Here is a 19,766-nt window from a genome sequence, read left to right as displayed (position 1 = left end):
GGGAGACAAAGCAGAAAAAAAATATATATTGGCAACAGTTGTTAGCTCAGGTGCCAATCTTTAAAAAAAGAAAAATGCAGCTTCCCTACCTACACCCACACCCATGCTCACTCTCCAGTCTCCCTCCCTCTGTTTTTTTCCTTAGATGGTATTACTATTTAATATACCTATATATGTTGCTTATCATCTGGCTCCCCTCATTGAGTTGGTGCAGAGATTTTTGTCTATTCTCAATGTTGAGAGCAGTGTCTGGGTTATAGTGCACACTCCATAAAGACTAGTCAAATGAATACATGAATGTTAAGGATGTAAGGATACCTAATTAATAGTAACTTTAAAATGCCTCAGTCATAGACCTTTTGTGACCCACTCCAACTTTATAAAGCTGCTTCTAAAATTTACTGCTAGAAAAAGCTTTTCTTTTCTAAATAACTGTTTCACAGAAATAGCAGTTAAACAGCAAAGTATCCTAACCAACTGTTTGCCTTTTTCCTTGTGAAACTCTGGCCAAATTGAAAGTCAATTATAGTAATTATATGGGTCTTTAGAGGCTGTACCTTTTGTTTCATCTTGACTTTTTCTCTTATTTTTAAGTTCCCTGTTTTGTACCCTCTATTCCTATTATTTCATTGTTTGTTGTCATTCCTGTTTTGAAGACTTTATGAAATTCATATAAATAAGTAAAATAAATAAATAGTGTTTTCTTAAACTCAGAACAGGTGATTAAAACTATCATTGGTTCAGCATATTATATGTACAGAATTGTGAACTTTTTTTTTTGAGGAAGGTTAGCCCTGAGCTAACATCTGCTGCCAATCCTCCTCTTTTTGCTGAGGAAGACTGGCCCTGAGCTAACATCCATGCCCATCTTTCCCTACTTTATATATGGGACACCTGCCACAGCATGGCTTGACAAGCAGTGTGTAGGTCCACATCTGGGATCTGAACCCGTGGACCCAGGGCTACCAAAGCAGAATGTGCAAACTTTTCTGCGCCACCAGGCCAGCCCCAGAATTTTGAACTTTTTAAGGAGCAAAGCTTTAATATTTTACGAATTCTTATTTTAAAAAATCAATAAAAGGTAGTAGTTTTATTATTCATCAAGGTAAACTTTATTGCAGGATATTTTACATGAAAAATATGCTTTGGGTCAGGACATGAACATTTATTTCAACATAAAATCATGAATTCTCAGTACCATAGCATATTTTTCCAAATTTCAGGCTGTTCTTGGAAAATTTTGTTTGCTTCCATGATATAATAAAACCTTCCTGAAAATTATTTGTGTTAAACTGATTCCTTCTTTTCCAAAAAACACAGAAAGAGTTCTTTTAAACACTAAAGGGCGTGATTATACTACCTAATAAATCAGCAGATTTTTTTCTGCCTTCACACAATTCATAATGTCTCCTTGTATACAGAGATCCTCAAAATGGGGAGCAAAAGTACATACCCTGCAGAATCCCCTATGATCATTTAGCAAGGAGGGGTAGTCTAGATTTTTTAAAGCTCCTACATCCATACATACCTCAAAGGGTCATAAAATGATAGTTGTTTAGAGATTACATCTGGGAAATATTGGTTTTGATTCCATAGAAAAGAACAAAAGAGTACTTGACAGTAGATGTCTCACTTTATAAATGCTTCTCTTGATTTAGTGAATGGCCAAAAAAGACAAACAAAAAAAATGTATATATATATCTTACCGTGTTTAAATATGATGAGGTATTTGATGTAGTGGGTGTACTTCACCCAGCTGAGGAAATAGTGTTAACTGCCACAAAATAATCACAAACTTAAAATAATATTTTTGTAGATTTTATTTTTAGAACAGCTTTAGATTTATAGAAAAATTACTCAGATAGGCCAGAGTTCCCGTATATCTCCTCTCTCCCCTCTCATAGTTCCCCTGTTATTAACATGGTACAGTAATTTGCATCATTACACATTAATGATGTGTTGCATAATCACAATTGATGAACCAATATTAATACATTATTATGAACTAAAGTTTATAGTTTACCTTGGGGTTTACTCTTTAGGTTGTACAATTCTGTGGGTTCTGACACATGTATAGTCTCATGTATCCACCATCACAGTATCACACAGAATCATTTCACTGCCCCTGCAGTCCCCTGTGCTCCACATATTCACCTCTCCTCTCCTCCCCTTGAACTTCTGGCAATCACTGATCTTTTTACGGTGTGCATAGTTTTGCCTTTTCCAGAATGTCATATAGTTGGAATCATATAGTATGTAGCTTTTTCAGATTGGCTTTTTTCACTTAGCAATAAGCATTTAAAGTTCCTCCTTGTCTTTTTGTGATTTGATAGTTCATTTCTTTTTATTTTTAAATAATATTCCATTATATGGATGTACCACAGTTTGTTTATCCCCTCAACTCTTGAGAGACACCTTGGATGTTTTTAGCAATTATGAATAAAAATGCTATAAACATTTGTGTTCACATAAGTTTCAATTCATTTGGGTAAATACCTAAGAGCATGATTGCTGGAAAATATGGTGAGACTATGTTTAGCTTTGTAAGAAACTGCCAAAGTCTTCCAAATTAACCAGACCGTTTCATATTCCCTCTAGCAATGAATGAGCGTTCCTGTTGCTCTCTTTTCTTATAATATCTTTATCTGGTTTTCGCACTAGGCTAATGCTGGCTGCATAGAATGAGTTAGGAAGTCTTTCTCTGTTTCTATTTTCTGGAAAAGATTGTAGATAATTAAGATAATTTCCTCCTTAAATGTTTGGTAAAATTCACCAGTGAACTCACCGTGGCCTGATGCTTTCTGCTTTGGAAGACTATTAATTATTGACACAATTTCTTTAATAGATAGGCCTATTCAGATTGTCTATTTCTCCTTGGGTGAGTTTTGGCAGATTTTGTCTTTCAAAGAGTTGGTCTGTTTTATCTAGGTTTTCAAATGTGTGGACATAGGATTTTTCATAATATTTCTTTACTATCCTTTCAACATCCATGGGCTCAGTCGTGATGGCATCTCTCTCATTTCCATTAATAGTAATTTGTGTCTTTTTTTTTTAGTTAGTCTGCCTAGAGGTTTATCAATTTTATTGATCTTTTAAAATAAGAAGCTTTCTGTTTCATCGATTTCTGGTTTTCAATTTCATTGACTTTTTTACTTGTTTTTTTTTTTTTTTTATTCTGCTTATGTTGGATTTAATTTGCTCTTCAGTTTCTAGTTTCCTATTGTGGACATTTAGATTATTGATTTCAATTCTTTCTTTTCTAATATATTCATTCAATGCTATAAATTTTCCCCTAAGCACTGCTTTCACTGCATCCCAGAAATTTGATAGGTAGTATTTTCATTTTCGTTTAGTTTGAAGTTTTGAGAGCTCTTCTTTGATCGATGAGTTATTTAGTGGTGTGTTGTTTAATTTCCAATATTTTTGGATTTTCCAGCTATCTTTCTGTTATTTATTTCTAGTTTAATTTCATTTGTGGTCTGAAAGTATACATTGTATGATATCTATTCTTTTAAGTTTGTTAAGAAATGCTAACTATCCCAGAATAGTTCATCTTAGTTGATGTTCTATGTGAGCTCAAGGAGAATGTGTAGTCTCCCCTGTGATTGGATGAAATATTATATAACTGTCAATTAGATCCAGATGATGATGGTGCTATTCAGTTCAGATATATCTTTACCGATTTTCCTCCTGCTGGATCTGTCAATTGCCAATTGAGGGATCTTGAAGACCCCAACTATAACAGTGGATTAGTGTCCATTTCTCCTTGCAGTTTCATCTGTTTTTGTCTCATGTATTTTAACACTCTATTGTGAGGTGCATACGTGGGATTGTCATGCCTTCTTGGAGAGTCGTCCCCTTTATCATTATGTAATGCCCCTCTTTATCCCTGATAATTTCCTTGTTCTGAAGTCTGCTTTGTTTGAAATTAAAACAGTTATTCCAGCTTTCTTTTGATTAGCATTAGCATGGTATACCTTTCTCCATCCCTTTTAACCTATGTCTTTATAACTAAAGTGACTTTCTCGTGAACAACATATATTTGGGCCTTATGTTTTATTTGCTCTGTCAGTTTATATTTTATTTGGTATATTTAGGCCGTTCACATTTAAAGTGATTATTGATAGAGCTGGATTAATATCTACTATATATCATTTTTTTATTTGTTGCCCTGTTCTTTATTTCCTTTTTTGTCTTCTTCTCTTTTTCTGCTTTCTCTGTTTCAATTAAGCATTCTATATGATTCTACTTTCTCTCATCTCTTAGCACGTCAGTTATATTCTTTTTAAATTTTTTTCAAGAATTGTCCCAGAGTCTGTGGGATACATTTACAACTAATCTAAATCCACTTTCAAACAATGCTATACCTCTTCACAGGTGGTATAGATAATTTATTATAGACTAGTCTCAATTCCTCCCTCCTGTCCCTTATAACATTGCTGTCATTCATCTCACTTTTCCATAAGCTATATTACTGACATTTTACACACATGGAAACCGAAGTTTAGAGAGATTAAATGACTTTTCCAGAGACAAAGGCTAGTAGTGAAGCTAACCAGGATCTTCTAGTGCCTGCCAAGACTCTTCCAATACAGATCTTTATGTTTAGGCATTGATGATGCATATTGACAAGAGATCTTCACGTATTGAGTTATATGGGGTAACTAACCTGATTCAAAACTGATTCAGCTTGAACTAAAAGAAACCTGACTTTGGCCTATCAAACAGACATTGTACATCTGCTTTACCCATTAAGGTAAAGAATACACTCTCTTAAGATAAGAATGTGTACTTCCCCTCCTAGGCCTTACTGTTATCACCCATATTAGTCCCTTTCCTGACATCAGGGTCATGTCAACCTGCTAATTTGCAACTGAACACCTCTTTGAAACTTTGGTGAATATGTATCCTGGGTATGTTTAATGGATGTTCTTTGTTCTAAAAATGTATAAGTGTACTGAAAACCCTGCTTCTCCATAAGGCTTCCTTCCTTTCTGGAAAAGTCCTTCCCTGGTGATAATCCTCAGTTTGGCTCCAATAAAACTCACTTTATCTCTCTTATCTATAGAATGGTTATTGGTTATTTTGCATTAACAATTCTTGGCATAGTTGGCCAGATTTCAGAGAAACTCATTGGAGACCACCTGGAATCTACTTTGAACTGGTGCTCGGTACCGTATGGGCCCAGTGAGCCCCTCTGGCTTCATCGCACTCCTCAGGTGCCCCCAGTGAGTTCTCCTGAATCCCAGACCTCCTTATTTAAGTTGTAGGTCCTGACTTTTTCTTGAGCTGTTTCAAGTCTTAAGATGAAGTGTATTAAGGGGGTACCAGTCCATTCCCAAATAAGATAAAACTACGGGAATTTCCCAGGCCAGGGGATCCTAGGGGGAACTTTGGAGTGAATAGGGCAGGCTGACCTTTTTAGTTTGTCTTTAAACTGGAAAGAATTATGGCTATAAAGTCTGAACAAATTGTTTAATAGCAAAATGAAAGACAGAAAACTCATTCAGTTCCAAAGAGAAGGGATACCAGCTCCTCCTAGCCATGAGGTGTTCTCAGGCAACTGAGAACCTAGTGAGAGTGTCTCAGGTTGAACCTCAACACATGCAGCGGTCCCATAGGGAATTCCACTGTGATCTTTCACTTTGAGTAAGTGATGGCTCGCCTGGGGATGCACACATGAGGTTTCGTCATTCACATGCCCCAAACCCCCATGGTAGTTTTAGACTGCTAGCACAAGAAACCGAGACATGTGAGAGAGTGTTTACAGCCTTTTGAAAGTGATACTCACAAGCAGTACACTTCTGACCCACTACACAGTCCTCAGAAATTGTACTTCGTAGTAAAATGAAACTAAAGGAAAATGGAAAATCGCATTTCTAATGCTGACCAGCTCCTGGATGGGCAGCCTCCTTCTGGAACTCTGGCTGGCTTCATGTGCAATACAAACAGTGGAGGCAGATACTTGCAAGTGCCTAATAAAATGGGGATAACTGTAAATGGTTGGATCTTTGGAACAAGATAACCTGGTATAATTTACAATTATAGTGGCCACTTTGGGGCTCCTTTGAGCCTCCAAAACTTGTGCGTTGGCCATTAGAAAGAACGTTGCAATTAGATTAGATCTTTTAAGAAGTCCACTTATTAAGTCATGGCTTTACAGACAACCCATAATCTACCTTCTAATAAGGACCCAATATGAGCCCCTCCCAGAGTTAAAGAGACTCTGAGAGACTTTCTGAGAAACTGCTGCCCTTAAACAGTCAAGGGAATACTAAAATTAAAAAATTAAGAGAGTTGTTTAATGTTGCCAGGAATAGTTACTGTTTGTCCTGGCTGAAAACTGACAAGATATTTGAAAGGATTTAGTAACTTATGATCAGAAATTTGGCTAAATTGGAAGCTGATATTCAAAGCCTGATAGGAATTTTTTAGGCCTTCTTCCTTAAATTAAGATAAAACAAAGTACCCAGAGGGAAAGAAGCAAATTAAGGTTAAAGTAATTGGATGGGGATGTCAGTCCTTTGATAGGTAACTAACCTCCCCTGTTTATCTCAAAAATTTATGACCTCTCTGGGAGCTACTTTCTAGACCATCCCAGATTCCTAAGACTGAAAACAAAGAGGACGAAAGAAGGTTTTGGAGATATAGACTGCTGTGAAAGCACCCTTCCCGAAAAACATACGGAAATTTTTTTTAAATGGAGGCTATAAAATCTTTGTTGCATCTGTCTGTGTGTTTATGTGTGTGACTCCATGTATGTTATATATGTGATATTTTTCTACTTCTGGATGGTATACTTTCTAAAAGAGCTCTATTTAATTGGCTTAAAGTAAGTGCTTACATAAATTATTTCTAAGTGTAACAGAAAATAAGCCAAACGCCTTTCAAGTTAACGTGATATGAAATAATCTTTGGTAAATAAAAGTTTATTTAAGTTTGTTGGTCTGATTGAAATAAGCACGTCTTCTGAGTTATCAGCATTGGATATGATGCAGACATGCAACCTTCATTCTACTTGGGTTTATTAGTCAAATAAGCTGGTGTTATCTCTGTTACAAAATTTGTCAGCAAAATAACTTAGAATGATAGCTGATTTTGTCTAATGTCTCATGAAGTTCTCCTGGGTACTCAGCACATAATTTTTAGGAGGAAATAATTTAAGTAGATATAAATGAGATAAGGGTTCACAGATAAATTTTTTAGTAGTAATAAAATTTTATGGCATGTGTACTTAAAATAGCTTTTAAATTCTCTTTGGTAACTTAAAACTTTAGATTTTTGCTAGGTTAAATTAAATGATGGAAAATTCATTGAATATCTAGATTGTTTTCAAACAAGATAAAATACAGAAGTATTAATTGTTAAACAAGTCTAAGTTTACCACGTTTGTCTTCTTATTACACAGAAAGTAAAGATGTTTGGATCTATTAGTAAACATATCTTATGCTTTATTGAAAGATCATATTATGGAATAGCATATATTTTTAGAAATTATGAAAAGTATTTATAAACTTGCCAGGCCACAGGATGCTAATGTAAGACACAGCCCGTAATTGTTTGTTTATTTATTTTTCACTAGAAATTAAGGTTTCTGAGGATTAAAAAATTCTAATTAACATATGTAATTAAAACTACTAAAATAATAAGCAAAATATCTTAATATGCAAGGAAAATAAAATGTGTTTTCAGTAAAATATATATATTTATATGGAATTTATATATATGTATATATATGGAGTGGAAATGCTTTCTGTTAAAGGGAGAAAGAGGAAAAACATAGGACAAAAACTGAAAATAAAAAGAAAGTTATAGAAGATTTGTGGAAGAAGAACCCTGAGGAAAGAATTTTGTGCATGGTCAAGTTGGAATAAATTTAATTAATAAATGAGCTTTAATATCAATGTAAGCCTGTGAAAATTAGAATTTGGTTTTCTCTCTCTTAAAACGATAATTTTCCCGGACTTTTTGTCTGCTCTTGAGAATGAAATTATAAAAGATTTTTCTTTATTTTTGAGTAAATCTACCTAAAAGATAATTTATGTTTTGTCAAAATAATTTCTTATGTTCTAAAAGGCTGAAATCTTTCTATTAAAAGAACTAAGGGTACTTTTTAAAACTGTTTGCCTTTAATATCTTCTGTTGTCACTTTGGTTAAATTTATAAGTAAGCATTATTTCACAGTGACCATTGTTTCACAGTGACACAAGATCAGCAAACGTGATCTTGTTTGACCAAATGCCTTAAAACCATTTGATACTTTTGACAAGTTTCCCCCAAGTTCGAATCCTAAATGAAGCCCTTTTTTTTTTTTGGTGAGGAAGACTATCTCTGAACTAACATCTGTTGCCAATATTCCTCTTTTTGCTTGAGGAAGAGTGGCCCTGAGCTAACATCTGTACAAATCTTTCTCTATTTTGTATGTGGGATGCTGCCACAGCATGGCTGGATGAGCAGTATGTAGGTCTGCACCCGGGATCAGAACCTGTGGACCCCAGGCTGTCAGAGTAGAGTGCACCAACTTAACCACTATGCCACCAGGCCAGCCTCTGAAGTCTCTTTTTGATTTAAAGATTTCTCTAAGTATTTTCAGGTGGCCCCTGGGACTTCTCAAAGACATATGTTCTCTTTTCCTATAAAGACAGAGATAAACTAATTAGGCTTGTTTGGTATGATAAATTTCATGGGAAGCATTGTCAAGTAAATGAGGATAAACCTTCTTAGGTTATATTGTGTAGGTAAATATTATTCTCTACCTTAACCCTGATGCCTTGCTTCCCTACCACAGAAGGAAAATGACCATGACTGCATTCTATTATCTAATTTGATTTACAGATGGATCTTACTTAAAGGATAAGCAAAGACATTATCAAACCGGATATCCTGTCCAGCCTCAAAAATGCCCACCACTTTCTATTAACTCTGCTAACCCAGTAAAAGATTTCCTTCTACAGGCTCAAGAAATTACCATGGAAGAAGGAAAAACAAGGTGGCAACAAAAGGGTGGCATGACACCACCATGCAGGTGTGGTTCAGGCTAATAACAAACCATAGTGCCTATTGGAGCACAACTGACACTGCTCCAGAATATACATCAATTAACCCATTGGGCATCCGAAAGGATGATTTTATGGGGAAAACAATGTTTTTGTAAACTTTCTTCCATAGTGGCTCGTAAAGCATATGCTGGTTGCACCATACATCCTACACACAGTCCTGGGAAAACACTTCATGGGTTGCAAAGTCACCTTCCCCTCCGTAAGGGACATTTTGAAGCACAGCAATTGAATTTTGTTCAAAAGCCACCATGTTTTCACAATGTTTTCACATTGGGTCGGGGCCTTTCCTTGCAGAAGAGCAATGGCTCTAATAGTAGGTAAATTATTATTGGAAAGGATAATTCCTGTTTGTGGAATTCCTACCAAGTTACTTAGTGACCAGGAACTCGTTCCTCTGGACAAATAATTAAATCTATTAGTGACATTTGGCCAATAATGCAACATTTTAACTAACGGTATAATCAAAACTCAGTTGGCAAAGCTTTCAGAAGCATTTAATCTCTCATGGCCAAAAGCTCTTCCACTAGCACTTCTCAATCTTAGATCTACACCTTTTGGTAAATATTGGCTGTCTCCTTTTGAAATAATAACAGGACAGCCTATGGAATTGGCAAAATGTATGAACCAACTCTGCTTAAGGAAGCTATATGACATTGTTGTCATGGTCTTACTGAGGTGCATAAAAGAAATGAAAGGTTGGTAGCTGATTCCTTTTACAGAGACCCCCCCAGGAGACGAAGGCCCTTAAGGATCACGGACTACAACCTGGAGAACATGTTTATTGGAAGAGGCGTCAAATAAAAGACTCTTTTGAAGCTCCAGTGGAAAGAACCAGAAAAGGAACTTCTAACCAATCCAAGCGCTGCAAAATTAAAGGGCGCAGACTCATGGATTCACATTACTCATTACAAAAGGCTCCTCTGCCTGAGTGGACTTCAGTTCCTATTTCTGACACCTGACTTTGACTGACCAAGACAAATGCCTCTAAACCAGGATGAGAAAAAGCCAGCATCTGTTGTAGACAACTGTCCCAAGACTCTGGACCATGCATGTATTCCCAACCTTATATCTCCTCATTTAAAACCTTGTAATGCTTAAACTATGTACCCATTTTATCATGGTTCTATTTAAGGTTTTCAGAATACTATCATACTTGAAGTGATTGGTTTGTAACAGACTGGACTTGAAGGCCAGGCATTTATTGGGTGGCTCCTATTGGAACTCAGTGGTTATGTGGAACAAACCTCTGTCCCTGACACTTGCCCAGATGGCTAGGACACTGCCCTGGGTTTTCCTTGGATGCAGGAAAGGATTTACTCTGAACTAACAACTATTGCCAATCTTCCTCTCCTTAAGGATAGATGGGCTTGTTCAGGGTTCCACTGGTATGACCACCTAGCAGCTATATTTTTTCCTTCTTTGGGGCTGGAAGATGTCATATCACAAATAGAAGCCCTGACTAAATTTACTGAACAGCCCTTAACGATAGTCAAGCAGGAATAGCCTTATTAAATATTGAAATGTCTTAGGGCTGGCTCTGTGACTGAGTGGTTAAGGTTCCGTGCATTTTGCTTCAGCAGCCTGGGTTCGTGGGTTTGGATCCTGGGCTCCAAGCTACTCCACTCATCAGCCATGCTGTGGAGGCATTCCACATACAAAATAGAGGAAGATTGGCACAGACGGTAGCTCAGGGCTCTATCTTCCTTAAGGAAAAAAAAAGAGGAATATTGGCAACAGATGTTAGCTCAGGGCAAAGCTTCCTCACAACAAAACCCCCATATATATAGATATATATTTTATATGTTTATGTAGATACTATATATATAAATGTCTTCAATGAGAAAGGCTGTCTTTCAAAACAGAATGGACTTAGATATTTTAACTTCATCCCAAGGTGGGACATGTGCAATCATTCAAACAAGAGATTTTCACACACTGAGGTATACAGGGTAACAAATCTGATTGAAAACTAATTTGGCTTGAGCTAAAAAAACCTGACTTTGGCTTATCAAACACACACTGTACATCTGCTTTAACCATTAAAGAATGCACTCTTTTAAGATAAGAATGCATAGTTCCCCTCCTATGCCCTATTGGTAACGCCTTATTTGTAGTGTTCTGTTGGTAATGCCCTCTCAGTCCCCTTGTGGACATCAGGGTCATGTCGACTTGCTAATTTGCAACTGAATATCTCTTTGGAAACTTTGATGACTACTTACCCTGGTCATGTTTACTGTATGTTTTTTGTTCTAAAAAGATGTAAGACTGTACTGAAAACCATGCTTCTCCACAGAGCTTCCTTCCTTTCTGGAAAAGTTCTTCCCAGGTTATAATCCTCCGTTCGGCTCAAGGAAAACTCACCTTATCTCTCTTATCTATAGAATGGCTATTGGTTATTTTGCATGGACAATATGAAACAATTTGAAAGAAAAGTTTTAGTCTAAGCAGAGGATGACATATATTTAGTTTGGCTCTGTGGTATAGTGTAAAAAGCATTGAACTGGGATATTCCGTATCAAATGTCCTCAAGTCTAACTCAGCCCCAACTCACTTTTAGATTTTAAGGAATCACAACAATGTGAGCCTCAGTTTCTCAGTGCGAATCTGAAGCAAGAGCAAACCACATGATCACTGACGTCTCTTATAATCACAAAGTGAAACAATTCTAGGTAGGAATTAGGCCCTATATTCTTGGGAGAGAGAGTTCACGTATGTATCTGTGAGAGTCCATGTGTGGAAAGGGGAACTTATTTCTTCAAAATTTTTCTGAATTGCTAAACTGATCTCTTCCCTTAAGTGGAAAGCCTAGCTTCTTTAATTCTTTAAGTGCCATATTTTCCCTTCCCATCTGCTTATCTCATGCTCTAGTTTGTGAATGTGAGTAATGTTTGAAGCAGGACTTCCTTCCAGGATATCTTGTCTTTGGACAGTCTTTATGTTTTCTCTTTCTTGTAACTCCACAACCATTACCAACCACTGGATCGTCTCACTGAAATGTCACTTCCTCAGAGGGGCCTTCCTTAAACTCTTAGACTAGGACAGAACCCAGTGCTTCCCCTTTCTGAATTTATTTGTTCATGTCTGTGTCACTTGCTATTCTGGAAGCTACATTAATGTAGGACTCTGTGAAGCTCATCGCTGCACCCCTAGGGCTAACAGTCCGGAAGAGTGCCGTCCAACAGAACCTTCTGCAATGACAGAAATGTTCTCTCATCTGCACATGTGGCTGTTGAGCACTTGAAAAGTGTCCCACGAATGACTGGATTTTTTATTCTAATTTAAACCTAAGTAGCCATATGCGGTTAGTGACTACATATCAGGCGGTGGGGGACTAGAGCAATGTTTCCTAAAATCTAAATGTCAGGAATCTGCATTTTAACCCATTTCCCAGGGGATTAGGAACGGCAATAAAATTTGACAACTTTTGACCTAGAATGTGGTTCTCAAGCCTGGCTGCACATTAGAATCACCTGGAGGAAGCTTTTAAAAGAAAACATTCCTGAGCCACATCCCCAGAGATTCTATTTCAGGTGGTCTGGGTGGGTATTAGTATTTTGAAAAACAGAAGAAAACAAAAAAATCCTTCCCCAGCGATTGTAATGTGTAGTGAAGCTTGAGACAACTAGAACAGATGTTCTTAAATGGCGTAGTCCATATTAGATAAATATACAGATGAATGATCTATGTGCATTTATAAAGGATTAGTGACTACAAGTAAAATCTCGTTATGTCACAAGAGACGTTAGTAAGGTTAGTGGTTCAGATGAATTTCTTGATAGTAAAAAAAATTTAAAAATAAACTTTAGATAATCTTTTCAACTGTGTGAAGTTCCTCGGCCTTTTGTTTTATCCACAAACAGGATAAACAATAGTTAGCTCTGTGACGTTTGGAGAAGGTGACATGCTCAGAGTTCCCTCAATAATCACCTCTTAAAATACACAAAAGTCTTTCTAGTTTACTGGTTAACAAAGGGCCTAAGGACTCCTCATCGGAGGCACAGGTCACATGACCTTGCGCTCCGGGACAACAGCTGAAGGAAGGTGTTTCTCAACCTGCTGTCCTGGACAAAACCGCCTGGTCTCCTTCGCTAGAGCCCTCCCTTTTTCATCCGCCAGGTATGTAGGTAATTGTCCCCCAGGAAGTAAAGGCTGGCCAGGCCGCCCGGGCAAGCCGAGGGAATGATGGCTCCGGGTCATAGGTGCAAGAGCCCTCCCTTCTCCTCCCGCTCGGTGCATAGGTAATTGTCCCGGCAGGAAGTAAAGGCTGTCCAGGCCACCCGGGCGGCAGAGGGAATAAGCCGGATGCACGCTCCGCAGCGGCGAGGTGGAAGCAGATAACTCCGATGCTGAGCAGGAGGGAGGTTCAGCCGTCGGCCAGCAGCGCAGTGAGTACAGCAACTCAAAAGGAAGCCCAAGCAGCTTTGCGGGGGGAGTGTCTCCTGATTTTTCAAAACGTGCTCATGATTAAACAGAAAATCAAGGCTCAGAATAAGTACGTTCAAGCAGTGCTAATTTTAGCCAAGACACCGGAAGAGCTTGCCAGGAAGATAGGAGGAAATTAACATGAAACGAAAACTGAAATCTAAGTTGAAGTAGAACGAGCAGTATTGATCAGAATATACCAAACACTAACAACAAAAAAAGTCTGCATAGAAGTTTAAATTGCTTGGAGAAATTTCCAGAGAAAACATTGACTGATAAATGAAGCAAAAGTATTAAAATAAAATTGAATGAATATAGTCTAATAAAATGTCAGTGGACACAAAAGTAGGCATTAAAAACTACTTGTATTTAAAAGTAGCGTGACAACTCGTTTAACTCCACAGGTTTGCACTAGAAAGAATTGGGAGTGATGATAATGATATTCTTTTCCACAAAAATTTCATTGATTTAGAAAGTGGTAGCTTCTTCCTTAAAGATAGTAAGTATTGCCAATCTGCATTGAAATTAGATCACTTGCTCTCTGAAATGTGCCGGAGCTGTGTACAATAAACTTCATTTATCTGCAGGTGACAACTTTAAGTGAATTAACACTAAAGTTCATTCACCCGTCAAAATGCAGTTCAAGTGCTCTGATTAGCACTTCAAATTATTCTTTCGGTGGGTGAACTCTGAGAGGTTTGGGGTTGTCAATATTCTTTAATACAGCCATTATTTCCCTAAAATAATTTGCTACTTTTGAAGGTTAGGCATTCTCTTATCAATGTGCTTATAAAGATTTTGTTTCACTTTGCTTATTTTAATTAAAATGGGGAAAAAATGGTTTCTTAGCTGACAGCTCGTCCTGTGTCTTTTTAGTCTGGTGATATCCTTCCCAGATACCTCCTGCCCCTAGGACTTTTTGCTACTGGGATATCTTAGCAGCAATCTACCTGCTTGACCCTTGAGCAGTAGCCCCTGTGAGCCATTACAGGTCTAGAACTTTCTTTCAGCTTAACAGTTAAACTATTATTTTATTGAAATAGTGTTACTGTTAGTGTTTAATATGCCTCAGTCTCTCTTTGTCAACTACATTCCCATGGAGGATGTTGTCTTACCGGCAGTGTTTCTTGTCTGTTTGTGATTTTTTTAAAGAAAGCGCACATAATTTCAAATAATTTTTCTTACTAAAATTTATTGAGCAGTTTTGAAGTTATCCCTGTTTTCAGTTAAATAATCATAATAACGCCAAAGAACATATATTGTAGGTAGTTGTATATTTGTGTTCTCTGTAAGAACACATTTAAAAGCAATACATGGAAAAATGACACACCTTTAAAGTAAGTATTTATCACTGTAAAATAGAATAACAAGGAAAGGTGATTACAGATATATTTTATTCAATACATAGCCACAAGAAATTATCACTATAGCATTAAATTTGTAGGGAAATAAAAAGACTGGATTATCCTCCATTCCATCCCAGAGGACTTAAACGGCGAAGTGAACCCAAAGGTCAATGTGCAAAATATGAATTCAAGATGGTATTGTGGGCAGACTCTGGTTACCTCCTGTGACCAAATGACCCTTTTGTTTTATTTTTTTTCTCATGTAGTTTGTACAGCTACAAAAGATGGATTGTGTTCAGTAGCCTTTTCCAAATGCTGTCTTATGAAAAATGGCTGGTTCTTGACTGTTTGTGGGATTGGTCCTTTTCTTCATGGAGAAACCAGAACTTTTTAATAGCCTTTGCAGGGTTGTCCAATAGAACTTTCTATAATGATGATAACGTTCTATAATCTGCACTGTCCAGTTTGGTAGCTACTGGCTATATGTGGCTATTGAGCATTTGAAATGTGGTTAGCGTAGCTGAGGAACTGGATTTGTTTTTCTTTTACTAAATTTTAATGAAAATTTAGTTATCCATATGTGGCTAGTGGCAACCAGATGGCACAGATAGCTGACAGCTCGTTGTTCTGCTGGCTGGCTAATGCTATTGCGCAACACGCCGCTGCTGATCTTATACTGTAGGAGATTCCTGAAGAGATTCTCCAAAAATCTAAATCTTAAGCAGATTTAGGCCATTCTCAAAGAGATCTTTAGGAGATTCTTCTAGCTGTTCAGTTTTTTAAAAAGTCGTAAAAATATAGGGTTTCATGAACTATTTAATCCACGCTGTGAGGATACTACTGATGAAGAAGAGTGCCTTTATCGCAAGGAGATCCTGAGTATGCAGCGGCAATACAACCTAAAGGCGTCTTTAAGCTTATGTCTGAAATATAACAGAAGCTTTGCTTGTAAGGCACTGATCATTCTGAAATTCTTCACACGTGCTGTCTCATGTGATTGTCGTGACAACCAATTGAAACAAACAGAGTCCTAGTCCATAGATCTTTTCATTATACCAGTCCCCGTACACAGGAGAATTTTTTCATAGTATAATAAAAACTGTATTCAGATCTTGGAAGCAGTTAGGTTTCTAAGCTCTAAAGACAAAGTTTGTTTTTTAAATTTTTTTTTTTTGAGGAAGTTTAGCCCTGAGCTAACGTCTGCTGCCAATCCACCTGTTTTTGCTGAGGAAGACTGGCCCTGAGCTAACATCTGTGCCCATCTTCCTCTACTTTGTATGTGGGATGCCTGCCACAGCATGGCTTTTGCCAAGTGGTGCCATGTCTGCACCTGGCATCTGAACCGGCAAAACCCTGGCTGCCAAAGCGGAACGTGCTCACTTAACCGCTGCGCCACCGGGCCAGCCCTGTTTTTTTTTTTTAATTATAGGTTAGTGATCAAAAAGCATTTCTTGATAAAATAAATGAAAAAGTGAATGAATGAACATGGAGTGTGAACATAGTACATAATTTCATAATGTCCTAACTCTTTACTGGAAGGAGGAATCAGCCACTTTTGAAAAACAATAAATAGCATGTATTAATCACAATTCGTTCACAGGTTCACAACTTCTTAATTGTTTCATTTTTATTTCTTTCGTTTCAGAAGCTCTTGAAAAGTACATCAAGTCTAAAGTGAACCAGTTCGCTCTTGGGCAGGGCTGGAACCATGAGCGCTAATGGAACAGACTTGACCATTGGTTTCATCTCCTCTTCTGTTGCTGTCCTTTTGTATGGCTCAAACTATGTACCGCTTAAAAAATATGATACCGGTGATGGTAATTATTTTTCTTTCATTGTTAACCTTAAATTATTTTTAAATATGAAATTCTCCTGTTTGGTCTTTTTATAATGAAGGCTGCAAAAGTAAATTTTGTTGAACCTGATGCCAAATGAATAGAGCTTAGAATAAATCATTTAATAATGGCCATGCCAGTTTATCCAAGAGTTAGTCAGTATAGGATAACCTTAAGATTGTGTTTCATGGTGAAGCTAGGATGGATGCTGTCAGGAAAGCTTTGTAGCCGTATCTGTTATGTTTACAAAAGAAGGAAGTTAGTTCTAATAACAGGTGTTTTGAAAACACAAATTTCCAACACGATTGATATAATAGAGAACAATTTGAGTATCACACGAATTTTGTGTTTGCTTATGTGCAGTGTTGACTCTGACAAAACACTAGGTGAACACAGAAAACTGCACCCAGATGGATAAAGATGCATAGTAATACACAAAATGGGCTCACACACACCCCTCACACATCCACCAGCTCCCTCAGCACCATACCCATCCACGTCAGCTGTCAGAACCCTCCATCCTCCAACTTCACAGTAACTCACAAGCTGCACCAGTTCCAATGCCCACTTCCATAACCCAATTTCAGGTCTTTTTCAAGTTCAAGTGCCATATTTATTGTAGCACTTGTGAATTTCTTAACCACTGAACCAGTATAAAAGTGTACTACCATTTTTGTTAGGTTCTTATCTTTTTTTTAATACTTTGTGGATGAAGTTTCTTGTGTGGTGCCCTTAGCCCCATTTTCCCCATGAGCTCTGTGGCTTTATTGCATGGTTTTGCACAGTGCAGTGATTTTTAGGAACGCACGTGGTCACATGATAGTAGAACTGACTGTAATGTGAATTTTAGGTAAGGAGAAGCGACAGTTTTTTTTTTTATCTACCTACCATTCATATTAGAGCCAGGAGAAGGAATCGGAGATGTTGTGGTCAACACTTACTGGGAAGCAGGTGCATTATCACCCCAGTTCCTTATATCTTGATACGACCTCGACAATAGGATTACAAATCTTTTTCCTCCAGAGCCTTTCTTCTTGTTTCCTTTTGAGTTAAGACAGGAATGGAAACTACTAAAAGAAGAACAAAAAACATGCTAAGGGGTAGAGGGCTTCGCTTTGAAGTTATTTCACAACAACTGTGCGATCCTGGGCAAGTCTTACCAGCTGTTTTGTTCTCAGTTTCTCACTTGTAAAATGAAGAACTTGTAGGGGCTGGCCCCGTGGCCGAGTGGTTGGGTTCGCGCGCTCCGCTGCAGGCGGCCCAGTGTTTCGTTGGTTCGAGTCCTGGGCGCGGACATGGCACTGCTCATCGGACCACGCTGAGGCGGCGTCCCACGTGCCACAACTAGAAGAACCCACAACGGAGAGTGCACAGCTATGTACCAGGGGGCTTTGGGGAGAAAAAGGAAAAAATAAAATCTTTAAAAAAAAAAAAAATGAAGAACTTGTAAATGAAGTTTCCTTTCATCTCAGTGATCCCGCTTTTTTGTCTCAGATGTTAACAGCCATTTTTTTCTCTCCTCCACCATAAGATTGAATAGAAATAGGCAAAAATCTTCCAAAGTTAGAGTCAGAAGTGCTACATTGAGTTATGACTGCCTTAGTATTTCTTCAAATGTTGACTTTTTCTTTGTCCTGTTAATCCCTAAACCCTTGGTGGTACAGAAGCTCAGAAAGGTACAGCTATTCCCCACATCACCATGTGATCTTCAGATAACTAGCAAATGGCTCCCAGAGCATAGAAAGGAGAATAACCCCGACCTAGAAGGCTAATCCTCAGGTTTGTGATGTCTGGCTCATCGCAGGCATTCAACTCTAACTGTATGGGGTCTATAGGTGGCCGTAAATGAGTTTGTGTTTATGCCAAAGGTGCATAAATGATCCTCAAAGGTTTAAATCACTGTTACGCTATTCCCAAGTTCCTAGTGCCATGTTTTTGTGAGGGATAGTACTAGATGTGGCATCTGAATAAAAATATAAAGACTTGGTCTTGCCAATACTCTTTGGTAGAAAATTCTTGATTTGTCTAATAGATGAAAAAATACAATGTTAAATAGGAATGTACTGTATGTAGAAAGTTTTATAGTCAAATTTCCAAATTTGGGTTTAAATTTCAGTTCTGTGAACTGTTAGCTGTTTAGACAAGTTGCTTCATCTCGGATTCATTTTCTCTATCTTTAAACTAGAATTAGTTATGGTGGAGAGTATTTTGTAGGAATTATAGTAAATGTGCAAAGTGCCTGGCATATAGGCATTCAATAAATTGTGACTGTTCCTATAATAACATCGCATTGATATTCCCAAGTATTAATTTTCTCAAATCAATTTGTGTAATCTGATGTCAATCAACTGACGCCAATTTCTTTTATTTCTAGGAATGTTTCTCCAGTGGGTACTTTGTGCTGCCATATGGTTGGTTGCCTTGGTGGTCAATCTGATACTACGTTGCCCTAAATTTTGGCCTTTTGCGATGGTTGGGGGCTGCATATGGGCAACAGGTAATGTATGGTATGATTTATTCTTTTATCATTTAATACTTTAATCAAAATAACTCTGGTTCATAATAGAAGGAAATAGCACAAACAAATTCTGAATAATCTTTAGTCATAGATACTAGAAATTAACACTTTAGTTTCTCTTATTCAGATGTTCCGTAAGTGTTTTTGGTGCATTTCCTGACTGTTTCCTCTCAGTAGTTTCTATCTTAGTTCCTGATAGAAAATTAATATAGCAAACATGTTTCAATTGCTCTCTGTTTAAGCATAACTCATATACTAGTTTAAGTGTTCTGGCCTTTCTTTCTCTAGCATGTTCTTCAGAAAATATTCATTAAATAGTAGTCTCTACTAATAGCATTTTTAGGACTTCTCCTTAAAGGTAAGCAAACTCATTTCAAAAGCACTGGCAGAAAAACAAAAGCAAACAGAAATCTTCCCTCACTTGCGTTACCAATTCCTGAAATTACATAACTAGAATTTATGCCTTTGCTTGGCCAATCAGGAATGCTTTCCTTCTATTAATATAAATGCACCCCAGGAGAGCTTTCTTCTCTTTAGCAAAGAGAATTCCAAGTATCAAGTATCAAGTGCCCAAAGAAGAATATAG

The 19,766-nt window shown here is 37.4% G+C and overlaps 1 protein-coding gene across 13 annotated transcripts in view; it reads left to right on the top strand.

Moving 5' to 3' along the window:
* TMEM144 (transmembrane protein 144) overlaps positions 1 to 19,766 on the top strand; it is an 85,848-nt gene that overhangs the window by 1,481 nt on the left and 64,601 nt on the right. For 3 of the 13 annotated variants that reach the window (XR_011537075.1, XR_011537076.1, XM_070608803.1), the window contains exons 1-4: positions 13,079 to 13,175; positions 13,298 to 13,444; positions 16,473 to 16,644; positions 19,037 to 19,159. Coding sequence is in view for 8 of the 13 variants with exons in the window: in XM_070608803.1 (XP_070464904.1) it covers positions 16,536 to 16,644; positions 19,037 to 19,159 (232 nt within the window). In the remaining 5 variants the exon portion in view is untranslated. Of the gene's footprint in view, positions 1 to 12,972; positions 13,176 to 13,297; positions 13,445 to 13,470; positions 13,552 to 16,472; positions 16,645 to 19,036; positions 19,160 to 19,766 lie in introns of those variants that run through there. The other 10 variants (XR_011537074.1, XR_011537073.1, XM_070608804.1 and 7 more) reach the window with 8 other exon arrangements.

This window comes from Equus przewalskii, chromosome 2 (assembly GCF_037783145.1).
Source record: "Equus przewalskii isolate Varuska chromosome 2, EquPr2, whole genome shotgun sequence".
Lineage (NCBI taxonomy): Eukaryota > Metazoa > Chordata > Mammalia > Perissodactyla > Equidae > Equus > Equus przewalskii.
The sequence above is the reverse complement of the archived record's forward strand: the minus strand, read 5'-3'. Positions and strand labels throughout refer to the sequence as shown.